The 12869-nt window shown below is 41.8% G+C and overlaps 1 protein-coding gene across 2 annotated transcripts in view; it reads right to left on the bottom strand.

The window, feature by feature from the left end:
• usp40 (ubiquitin specific peptidase 40) overlaps positions 1–12869 on the bottom strand; it is a 217116-nt gene that overhangs the window by 152270 nt on the left and 51977 nt on the right. For both annotated transcript variants that reach the window (XM_069934087.1, XM_069934088.1), the window contains exons 2-3: positions 10902–11260; positions 1540–1607 (exon numbers count right to left, since the gene is read on the bottom strand). In XM_069934087.1, coding sequence (XP_069790188.1) covers positions 1540–1607; positions 10902–11106 — 273 coding nt within the window. In that variant the 5' untranslated portion in view covers positions 11107–11260. The remainder of the gene's footprint in view (positions 1–1539; positions 1608–10901; positions 11261–12869) is intronic.

The raw sequence follows: 12869 nt of genomic DNA, 5'->3' as shown, positions 1-12869 counted from the left end.
CTAATAAGACCTATTACGTCACACCAACACTACAGCTCTTCACATTGAGCGTAGTCCTGGAAATACATTGGCTACAGATGCAAAAAAGTATATAAAAACATGATTTTATAGGTTCAAGGCATGGTTATTAGTGAATTATCAGAAATTGAGTATTTATTTGTTCAGAGATGGGATGGTACGTTGCCTCCCAGAGGTGCTGCGGTCAGGGACATCTCAGATCGAGTCCACAATATTCCCAAGCAGGTGGGTGAGCAGCCAGATGTTGTGGTTCACATTGGTACCAATAACATAGATAGGAATAAGGATGTGGTCTTGAAGAGGAAATATAGGGAGTTAGGAAGGAAGCCGAAAAGTAGAATCTCAAGGGTGGTAATCTCAGGATTGCTGTCTGTGGCGTGCGCCAATAAGGGCAAAATAGGAAATGTGGCAGATTATTGCATGGTTGAAGAGTTGTTGCAGAGGGCAGGGATTCAGATTTGTGGATCATTAGGATCTCTTCTAGGGAAGGTATGACCTGAAAAAAAAGGATAGGCTCCCACTGAATTGGAGAGGAATCAATATCCTAGTGGGCAGGTTTGCTTGATCTGTGAGGGAGATCTTAAACTAGTTTGGGAAGGAAATGGGAACCAGATTATGAGGGCAGAAACAAAGAGTAGGTGGAAAGGATGAAGCAATGTGTTATGGATTTGTGAAGAAGGACAGGTAGGTAAGGGAGGAACCTTTTTGAAATGTGTCTATTTCAATGCAAGGAGTATTAAAAATAAAAGAGATGAACTTAGAGCATAAATCAGTATGTAGAATTACAGTGTTGTAATCATTACAGATGCAAGGACAGAATTGGTGTGTGTGTGTGTGTGGGCTGCCACAACATCACGGGCCAAAGGGCCTATTTTATACTGCAGTGCTATCTTCTATTTATCACATCAATTTTTCTTGTAAATTGGAGACTTTATTTGAGGATCCAGTTCTCTCACCACAAATATCAAAAGATAAAGGGTGAGCATCGGAAGTGAAGGAAAACACAGGCATGGATTTCTTAATAGGAAGAGGGCACAGAGAAAAAGGCAAAATCACCCAAAAAGTGATGGTGTCTGGAACCCTACCTGAAAAGATGGTTGAGGCAAAAACCTGCAAATCATTTAAAAAGCTCCTGTAAAAGCATAATGATCTGCTATAACCAAAAGTTTAGGTTGTCAAAAGAGCTGAAAAGTTGGATAGCATGAATTGGTTTTTGTTTGACCATGAGGAAATGAATACTTAATTTGGAGCTATGAATTTCTATTACTTTTTTGCAAGCTGACAAGAAAATGGGAGGGTAATAGCCCAATGTAAATCATATCATATGCATTAGTACAACCAATTTATTTTACTTCAAACTAAAATAAAAATTGTCTGAAGTAGCCAATGCCCTACAAATAGCCTTCAAATAATCAAAATTTAACTTTGTGCAGATTTGATGTACTAAAAATATCTGTTTACAAATTCAGGACAAAATATAATTGCAAACATGAGACATCAGATAAATGCAAACATTCTGACCTTCGATTTTGGCTTATCTTTATCTGACAAATCTCCCAGTTCCTCAGGTCCTAGAGCAAATAATGATTCTAATTTAAAGAAAGAAAAAGTCATGCATTAATTTCAGGAACAACAAGTACATTTATATAAAGCCAATGACATTGAAAAGTGTCCCAAGGCACCTCACAGTTTACATATATGAAAGCATCGGCATTAGGAAGGGCTACTGTTATGAGCCCAGAGGACCCCAAAACCCAGCAGCAATAGATATTCACCAAGACAAAGGGTTACTTAAACAAAAGTTGCATTTAATTATCTTTAAACATAAAAACAGAATCATATTTTAAGTTATCACTATTGACTTAACTAACCTAACTTAACCCCCTTCTAATTCTAAGCGCATGTGTATGTAATGTATGTGTCAGTTCAGACAGTTTTTTGGTTCATAGTCCAATCTCACTTCTCATTCCTCCAAGTTCACTGGTTGTAGGCAGCAATTTTTATACTGTGCACAGAATTTAATATTTATAAAGTTCACCAGGCTTTGGTGCTTGAAAGGTAAATAGTTACTGCTCAGGAAGGTTCTTTTCAGTTTTCAGAGAGGGATTTGTTATATGATGGACACCCAACCACTTCAGTGTCTTTCTAAAGAAACCTGCCCCCTCAGGCTTCTCTAGATGATAACCTCTTTCTTTCAGGTCTCCACAGAATTCCTTCTTGTTTCTCTTATTCCAAGTGAAACATTAGATAGTCAGTCCTCTCCTCTTGCATGAACCACAAGGGCTTTGACCAGGCAAAACTAAGAACTCACAACCAGCCTTCCAAATAGGGTTTCCACAAGTTTGCCAGGTTGTCCTGTTCCAGTCCCAGCTGCTGTTGCTGACTAGCACAGTAGAAGTGATCTGTGTGTGTGTGTGTGTGTGTGTGTGTGTGTGTGTGTGTGTGTGTGTGTGTGTGTGCGCGCGCCTCTCTCTCTCTCACACACAGAGAATGCCTGTTTTATTCTCTCTGCTTGCAAAACCACATGATCTTCTTAGAACAGCAAGTTCCCCTCCAACAAGCTCTTTCATCTGTTGCCTTTCTGTAAACAACAATCCATTAGTGAAGTCTTTTGGGCCCTCTCCAAACCTTTTGCAAAGGCTCTGAGGCCCCGACATGTCTAGCATTAGCAGAGCTCCAGTATTTTAAATAAGATCTGTTTTAAAGTGTTTGTGACCTACACTAACAAACCTTTCCCAAATTTATCTCCCAAAAACATATCTATATACTCTGTCACACTTGACTAAAGTTGAGAGTTTTAAGCATGGTCCAAACAGAAATGTAAGAAATTTAGGAAAGGGATTTAAGAGACAGGAATTTGTTAAACTGAACATACCATTTAAGGAATGGGAATACACAATATGCCATGATTAGGGGATTGCAAAATTCTCAGAAAATTCCTAGGGTGGAGTTTTTAGAATGGAAGTATTAAGACCATGAATAGATACTAATAGATATTCAGTGCAATTATGGGAGACTTGGATAGAATAGATTGGAATTCTGGCAGAGGTATTTGCTAGGGCTACTCAGGATCCTTTAAACTAGAATGGTTGGGAGGAGGGAACAAAATAGTACAGAGCAGTAAGGAGAAGGATAGAATGCAAACAAAGAAAGTTTGTAGTAAGTATTTGAATATGGATGGGCAGGTGATAGAGAAGGGAAATGCTCTGGAAGAAGATGAAGGGCAATTGGCAGGAAAAGTAAATAACGTTGTTATTAAAGATGAGGGAAAACAGGGATTAAAAATTGGGAAATCTCTGAAATTCATATATTTTAATGCCAGGAGTATTGTAAAAAAGGTGGATGAGCTGAAGGTGTGGATTGATACTTGGAAGTATGATGTGGTAGCGATTAGTGAGACATGGTTGCAGGAGGGATGTGATTGGCAGCTGAATATCCCTGGGTTTCGTGGTTTTAGGTGTGATAGAGTCGGAGGGGCAAGAGGAGGTGGGGTTGCATTGCTTGTCAGGGAAAATATTACAGCGGTGCCTAGGAAGGATAGATTAGAGGGCACATCCACGGAGGCTATTTGGGTGGAACTGAGGAGTTGGAAAGGAGAGGTTACACTTGTAGGGGTGTATTATAGACCACCCGGAGGGGACCGAGACCTAGAGGAGCAAATCTGTAGGGAGATAGTAGATATTTGTGATAAGCACAGGGTTGTAATTATGGGAGATTTTAATTTTCCACATATAGATTGGGAAACACATTCTGTGAAAGGACTGGATGGGTTAGAGTTTGTGAAATGTGTGCAAGATAGTTTTTTACAACAATATGTAGAGGTGCCAACCAGAGAAGGAGCAGTGTTAGATCTTCTGTTGGCAAATGGGATGGGTCAAGTGACGGAGGTTAGTGTTGGCGAGCACTTCGGGTCCAGTGATCATAATGCCATCAGCTTCAATGTCATTATGGAAAGAGAGAAGTCAGGGCCAAGGGTTGAGGTTTTTGATTGGGGAAAAGCTAGATTTGAGGAGATGCGAAAGGACTTGCAGGGTGTGGATTGGGACAATTTGTTTTATGGGCAGGATGTAGTAGAGAGATGGAAGTCTTTTAAAGATCAGATTTTGAGAGTGCAAAAGCTTTATGTTCCTGTTAGGTTAAAAGGAGGGGCAAAAGGTTTGAGAGAGCCGAGGTTTTCAAGGAATATTGGAAACTTGGTTCGAAGAAAAAGGGAGGCATACATTAGATATAAGAAGCATGGAGTTAAGGGGATGTTTGAAAGATACATTGAATGTAAGAGGAATCTTAAGAGAGGAATTAGGAAAGCTAAAAGAAGGTACGAGGAAACTATGGAAAGCAGGGTGAAAACTAATCCAAAAGAGTTCTACAAATATGTTAATGGTAAAAGGAAAGTTAGAGACAAAATTGGTCCCTTAGAGAATCAGAGCGGAAACTGTGTGTGGAGCCTAGAGAAATGGGGGAGATATTGAACAGTTTCTTTTCTTCGGTATTCACTAAGGAGAAGGATATTGGGAGATGTGAGATAAAAAAAAGCAAATTGGGTAAATATGGGGAATATAGAGATTAGATGTAGTTTTAGGGCTTTTGAAGAATATAAAGGTGGATAAGTCTCCGGGTCCAGACGGGATCTTCCCCAGGACATTGAGAGAAGTGAAGGAGGAAATAGCAGAGGCTCTGGCGGTAATTTTCCAAATGTCATTAGATATGGGGATAGTGCCGGAGGATTGGCGCATTGCGCATGTGGTTCCGTTATTTAAAAAGGGTTCAAGGAGGAAGCCTGGCTACAATTGTTAGGTCTGCTTTGTTCATGAATGAGTGAGTCAAACACCAGACTGAGTCGAAATCAAGGTTCTTTGTTCTTTATTGCCGGATTGTAACACTTGCAACTAACAGTGTTAGTTGGAGAAGGCGCATTCTGCCGTTATCAGCAAGTGGTGTTTTTTATATACCTTAGGATACGTACTTAGTAAATTATCATACCATGACATTGTCCAATGAATAAACTGTTGCTGTCCCTCTCTGCTAGCCTCCTGCACATCAATTTGTCATCCCCACTCTTATCTTGAGAGTACAAGGTCACAACTGCATCTTGTTATGGCCCAGCACTGGGTGACTCCCTCTACATTCCCAGCTCATGATGTTTTTACCTAACACTATCGGCCTGTAAGTTTGACGTCTGTGGTAGGTAAATTAATGGAGAAAATTCTTAGAGATAGTACTTATAAACATCTGGATAGACAGGGTCTGATCAGGAGCACTCAACATGGATTTGTGGGAGGAAGGTCATGTTTGACCAATCTGATTGAATTTTTTGAAGAGGTGACTAGGAATGTGGATGAGGGTAGCGCAGTGGATGTTGTCTATATGGACTTCAGTAAGGCCTTCGATAAGGTACCACATGGAAGGTTAGTTAAGAAGGTGCAGTCTTTAGGTATAAATTTTGAGATAGTCAAATGGATTGAACATTGGCTGAAAGGGAGAGGCCAGAGAGTGGTAGTGGATAATTGTCTGTCAGGTTGGAGGCCGGTGACCAGTGGTGTGCCTCAAGGATCTGTATTGGGCCCATTGTTGTTCGTTATATACATTAATGATCTAGATGATGGGGTGGTAAATTGGATTAGTAAATATGCATACGATAATAAGATAGGTGGAATAGTGGATAATGAAGAAGGTTTTCAAGGATTGCAGAGGGATTTGGGCTGCTTAGAAAAGTGGGCTGAAAAATGGCAGATGGAATTTAATGCTGATAAGTGTGAGGTGCTTCATTTTGGTAAGAAGAATCAGAACAGGACATACGTGGTAAATGGGAGAGCATTGATGAATACAGAAGAGCAGAAAGATTTAGGAGTAACGGTACATCGTTCCCTGAAGGTAGAAACTCACGAGAATAGGGTGGTGAAGAAGGCTTTTAGAATGCTGGCCTTTATCAATCATTGCATGGAATATAGGAGTTGGGAGGTGATGTTGAGATTGTATAAGACGTTGGTGCGGCCTAATTTGGAGTTCTGTGTGCAGTTCTGGTCGCCTAATTATAGGAAGGAGAGAGTGCAGAGAAGGTTTACCAGAATGTTACCTGGGTTTAAGCATCTAGAGTATAGGGAGAGATTGGACAGATGAGGTCTTTATTCTTTGGAGCGTAGAAGGTTGAGAGGGGATTTGATAGAAGTATTTAAGATTATGAAAGGGATAGACAGAGTGGATGTGGATAGACTATTTCTGTTAAGAGGAGGAAAGATTAAAACAAGAGGACATGAGTTAAGAATTAAGGGGCAGAGGTTTAGAGGTAACATGAGGGGGAACTTCTTTACTCAGAGAGTGGTAGACGTGTGGAATGAGCTTCCGGGAGAAATAGTGGCGGCGGAGTCAATTGTATTATTTAAGAAAAGGTTGGACAGGTATATGGATGAGAAGAAGATGGAGGGTTATGGGCATTGTGCAGGGAGGTGGGACTAGAGAGGGGTGTTTGGTTCGGTGCAGACTAGAAGGGCCTAATGGCCTGTTTCCGTGCTGTAAATTGTTATGTTATGTTATTATAGAATCTACACTTCTTTGCCAAAGAGATAATATAAAAGGAGGGGCAATAGGTAGGAGAGACAGTCAGAATCGTTTCACTGTGGCAGGATTACGGAATACATGAGGGCATAGACTTAAGGTGCCAATGTCAATAAATAAGGGCATGGAGTCAAAGTTGTACAATACAGAAACATGCCCTTCAGCCCACCATATCCATGCTGACCTTTTGGACCATCTACAGTTATCTCATTTGCATTTGGATCCTATCCTTCTGTGCCTCGTCTATTCATCTCAGTCTAAATGCCTCTTGAATACAGCAATAGTATCTAATATGTTCCAGATATCAACCAATATTTGTAAACAAAACTTAAACTCGCAAATCCTTTTAAAACCCCTTCCTTTTACCTTTTGTTTTTTTAATATCCCCGCCACGGTGAAAAGATTCTGACTTTTTAAAGCAATTTAAAATGATTAGAGGTGGTGAGGGAACCTTTTTTTAAAATCAGAGTTTCAGAATTCATCACCTATAAAGGTGATTGAAAGAATACCACTCAATCATACTTAAGTAACTACTGGGATGAAAACTTAATATGTCAAAAGATTTCTAATCAGACATAAGAAGTAAGATCAACTTAAATTCATGTTTTGTTTTCCTCAGCTAGCACAGTCAATAGACAATCGATGCACCACTCCTATGAGTATGTAGCTATACAAATTGGTACACCAAATGATATCCTAAGGCTTCTTTCATTTTTGAAAATATAGATCAAGGAAATTTATAAAGCAGAAGTACTGGAGTCCATGTACATCAGCAAATTTAAATTGAGCAGGTGCTTGTTTGTTTATGGGGAAGGCAATTTTTAAATTAACACTGAGCAGAAATGTAAATAGCTATGAAATCATTGGATTAGACTTAGCAAAAGTACCGAATGCCTGTAAATGTAAGCTTCAGCAATGAAGAATGTGAAATATGTGAAGTGGAGATATTATGGAGATGGAAGATTATTGTTTTCGCCTCTACAAAGGAAATGAACATCATGTTGAAAGCTCAACTCAGAGGCAAATATAATCCTGAAAATATAAACAACACTTTGTTCCTTCCAATATTCCACCTATTTTCCCTCTGTAGTTTTAAGTGTTGCACCATCCAATATTATGCATAATATTCTAAAAACAAAGTTTTTTGGGGAAAAGAGTGAATGGCAGCAGTCATAATCAAATACTTGGTTTAAAAGTTTTGTTCACATAATTTGTCACAAAGTACTGCGAAGTGCATTACTACATTACAGAACAATTTGTAATTCAAATTCTTTTAGCCCACTCAGGCAAGTACTCGAGGTTAGGAAGCTGCTGATGCTTTTTACAACCTGAAAACATTCAGGAAAAACCTATAAACTACATCCTTGAAGTGCAGAAAACCTATCAATTAATTTTTGCTTACAGCAAGGTCCCCCAAAAAGCAATAATATAATGATCTGGTGATCAGGTTTAATTAATTTTGGCTTGTAGCATGGGCACTATGTGACTTGAGGAGTAAGAACACACACATAGTTGAGTCGAGGATGAAGATTGATTTATTGCTCTGCCAGCTCTGCTAATATTCACTCCCTGCCTCTGACAACAGAAGGGGCATCATCGCAGTGCCAACCCAATAGGTTCCTGCTGTTTCCCACGGTTTCCCGCCATGTGGAAGGCCACTTGGGAACGATGGCTGTTGGTCCCTGCGGAGCTCTCATGATCGTCGTGTTAGCCGGCCATTTTGTGAGCTGGGTCGTGACTCAGTTCACGGTCCGCTAAATGACCCCCCCACCCCCCACAACTGGCGACTGGAGTGTCCGTTGCCGCTTTAGGCGGCCTACCTCTGCGTCGTGGAGGCTGAATCTCGACTGGCTGGCTAATGTTTACATGGGCCACCTGACGACCCTGTACAGCCCCTCTTATGGTCGTTGGAGGGGTGTCCGGTGCACTCCCCGTCACACAAAAAAATATTTGCACGTATGCATGTCTTTGGGGACGAACAATTTGGGCTGGCCTTGCGTTGGGGGCTGTGGAGGGGCTAGGGTACCCAGTCTTTCCCTCAGCTGTTTCAGTGCCACCATGGGGGTTTCTGGATCTTTGGTGGCAGCCAAGAACTTCCTTGGGATTACAAAGGGTGCGGAGTAGACCATTTCTGCTGCAGATGCATTAAAGTCCTCTTTCATCACCCATTTTGGCCCCTTGAGCCAGGCCATCAAGGCAGCTTTTAAGTGTCTGTGGCACCACTCCACCAACCCGTTGGCCTGCAGGTGATATGCTGTGGTGTGGTGGAATTGGGTTTACAATAGTTTGGCCAATTCTGCCCAGAGCTCTGAGGTAAACTGCACTCCCATCAGAGGTGAGATGTTCTGGAACTCTGAACCTGGACACCCAGGTGTTGATTAATGCTCTGGCGAAGGTCTCCGTCATATCATGGAGCGGTCAACCATGGTGAGGAGGTATCTTGTCCCACGGGAAACAGGCAGCAGCTCCACAATGATGATGTGGACGTGGCTGAACCTATGCCGTGCTGGCTCAAAAGTTTGGGGAGGTGTTTTAGAGTGAGTTTGCACCTTGGACACCTGACAGAGCGTGCAGGCTTTGACCCATTGACCTGCTTGCAGAGCGCATGCCAGATGAACCTGCTGACCACCATCTTCACCGTGGTTCTGATGGCCAGATGCATCAAGTTGTGCACTGCGTCAAAGACCTGCCTTCACCATGCTGCCAGCAAAATGGGGCAGAGTTTGCCAGTGGAGATGTCGCAGAGGAGCATCTAATTGCTGGGGAGATGACAACATCCTCCAGCTGCAGCCCAGAAAGCACCGTCCTATACACCAGGATCTCAGGGTCTTCATGTGTCCTGGCAAAGGCTGAATAATCTATGCCCTGGGATAGGGAGTGGATGAACTCGATAGCAGGACGGGAGAGTGCATCAGCCACCACAATGCACATCCCGGCAATGTGCTAGATGTGCGTGGTGAATTCAGGCATGTAGGAAAGGTGCCTCTGCTGCTTGACAGACCACGGGTCAAAAACTTTGTAGAAGGCGAAAGTCAGTAGTTTATGTTCTGTGAAGACCTTGAATTGTCTGCTTTCCAGGAAGTATCAGAAATGCTTGACTGCCAAGTACAGTACCAATAACTCCTGGTCAAAGGTGCTATATTTAAGTTCAGGTGGCCGGAGATGCCTGCTAAAAAAGGACAGGGTCTGCCATTGCCTGTCAATCAGCTGTTCGAGGATCCCTTCGACCACAGTGCTGGAGGCGCCCACCATGAGGGCAGTCAGAGCCTCCGGCCTGGGGTGAATCAAAAAGGTGGTATTGGCCAAAGCGTGCTTCGCCTTCTGGAATGCCTCAGAGATCTTCCCGTCCCAGGCAATATCTTTATTTTTCCCCACCATGGGCCCAAAAAAGGGGAGCATGATTCCAGCTGCTGCCAGTATGAATCAATGTTAATCATACCGACGAACACCTGCTCCCCCTTCACGATGCGACGTTTCATGAACCGCACCTCCATCTCCTCGGGCAGTGGTTTCGCCCCGTACCTGTCAATACGATTCGCCAGGAAGGCAATTGTGTCCCGCCTGAACTGATACTTGGTGGGGTTAATAGTCAGCCCGAACTACTGCAGGCGTGTGAATTGAATAGTTGTCTAGGGTGGGCCGTGTGCTCTGAATAGTTGCGGCTAGCAATAAGGATATCGTCCAAGTGGATAAACACAAATAGGAGGTCATGGTCCACCACATCTATCAGCCACTGAAAATTCTGAGCAGCATTCTTAAGGGCATCCTCATGAATTCAAATAGGCCAAAGGGGGTGATTATGGCAGTTTTGCATATGTTCTTGAGGTGCACTGGGATTTGATGATAACCCCTGATTAAATCGATCTTTGAAAACACCCATGCCCCCTTTAAGTTGGCAGTAAAGTCTTGGATATGGGGCACAGGGCATCTGTCCAGTGAGGTGGCCTCGTTGAGGCTCCTTCAGGACCATGTGCAGGGGGAAGGCCCAAGGGCAGCCTGAACATCGCAATTTTGTCCCTTACTATCCTTTTACTCTTAACATATTTGTAGAACCTCTTCGAGTTTACCTTAACATGTTGATAAATCAGAGAATATCAGACACAGGAGACTTTCATACCATTAGTCTAGGATATATTGTTGCAGAAGGAACCAGATGCATTGACTAAAAGAATTGTAAATATGTTTATATTTTGCTGTAAAAACACAAAGGAAACAAAAAAAAGTGAAAAGTGAAGAAAAATGGATTCAACTTTGAATACTAAATATTATAACCCTTTCTTATATCTATTTCATTCTAACTATCTATTTCATTCTAACATTAAATAATTTACCTCGGAATTCTGGCGTATACAGCAATGTTTGAAGTAGTGAGTTGAGGTAGCAGGTGCCTCCCTGGTTTTTGATTCCACTGAGGTTACAGGCTGCTCGTTGCGCCGGTGGCTCGGAGTAATTTTTTCTTGATTTTCTCCCATCCCCTACTTTGCTCTCGCACATAAAGGCAGAGTCTTCCTCTTCCTCAAACATGTCTCCAAACATTCTGCCAAATTTGAGCCACTCAACCTGTCATGTGGTTGCTTTGGACCAAAAAACTGAATGTGGAGCTTAATTTAATGTCATCTCATTCTCAGTAGCATTTGAATTTCTATATTCTTGGCAGCAGAAGGATGGAAGATCATGCAGGGTCTTTCTCCTGAAAAAGAATCATAATGCAGAATAGCATTAAACACATTTTATCTGAACCAATTAATTTATGGAGCTAAACAACTGATCCCACCCTCTGTCTTTCTTCATAACTCCACAAATAATTTACTCAGTTTTGGCAAATCCCTCTTGAAAGTTGCTTCCACCATCATATCAGGCAACATGTTTCCAATCACAATAAAAGATTTTAAAATATTTCCTCATATATTTCTTCATCTTCTGCCAAATAATTACCTTAAAATTCTTTTTTTTTCTTTGGCTTGGCTTCGCGGACGAAGATTTATGGAGGGGGTAAAAAGTCCACGTCAGCTGCAGGCTCGTTTGTGGCTGACCAGTCCGATGCGGGACAGGCAGACACGATTGCAGCGGTTGCAAGGGAAAATTGGTTGGTTGGGGTTGGGTGTTGGGTTTTTCCTCCTTAAAATTAGTGCCTTGTTAATAACCTTTAATCTGTTACTATAGTCTACTCAAAAATAAGATGCTTATTTCAGACTATAGCAATGCTTTGGCAAAATATAGCTAGTACTAAGGTTGAGTGACTTCGGACTTTTCACTTTGAAGTGATGGACAGTACCTTTTCCTTGGGTGACAGTAGTAAATAGCAGAGAACTTCTGATTAAGGTGAAGGTGAATGAAGGAAAATTTAGGGGAGTTTATTTTTCCCCCTACAGAGTCTCGTGGGTGCTTGGAATGCATTGCCAGAATGGTAGTGGAGACTGATACAGTAGGGACTGTGATAGATTATGTTGTATTTTACATTGAATATAGATATGTTTTAAAGGAGATATTTTGTGTCAGTTTTTTTTTTAAGTGTAGGTCACATACAAACACTTCAAAACAGATCTCATTTAAAATACTAGAGCTCTGCTCAAGCCAGACAATCCGGCTCCAAGTGCCTTTGCAAAAGCTTTGGGGGAGTGCCTATAGAGACTTCGCAGATGGATTGTTGTTTTGGATAGCAACAATTGAAAGAAGTTGGAGGATTACGTCTGGAGCCGCAGGCTGTCCAAGTGCAATTGGCTGTTCTAACAGCATCATGTGATTTTTGCAAGCAGAGAGAGTAAAACAGGCTTTTCTCGGGGGGGAGAGGGGAGGGGGAAGGGGAAGAGAGAGAGAGAAGAAGAAGAAGATGGATTGTGAGTTCTTAGTTCAGCCTAGTCAAAGCTCTTGTGGGCCATACAAGAAGAGGAGAGGACTGGCTGCTTAATGTTTCACTTGAAATAAGGGAAACAAAAAGGAACTCTGTGGTGACCTGAAACAAAGAGGTTGTCATCTGGAAAACCCTGAAGAGGCAAGTTTCTTCAGCAAGATACTGACATGGCTGATTAGAAGGGATCAGTTTGTGAACAACATTCTCTCTGAAAACCAACAATAACCTTCCTGAGCAGTAATCATTTACCTTTCAAGCACCAAAGCCTGGTGAAATTCACAAATATTAAATTCTGTGCACAGTATAAGAATTGCCTGCAACCAGTGAACTTGAAGGAGTGAGAAGTATGATTGAACTATGAATCAAAGAACTTTTCTGAACTTACATACACGTGCACTTAGAATTAGAAGGAGGTTAAGTTAATAGTAATAAGTTAAAGTTTGATCCT

Source organism: Narcine bancroftii, chromosome 4 (genome assembly GCF_036971445.1).
Source record: "Narcine bancroftii isolate sNarBan1 chromosome 4, sNarBan1.hap1, whole genome shotgun sequence".
NCBI lineage: Eukaryota > Metazoa > Chordata > Chondrichthyes > Torpediniformes > Narcinidae > Narcine > Narcine bancroftii.
This window is presented reverse-complemented; position numbering and strand designations above follow the sequence as displayed.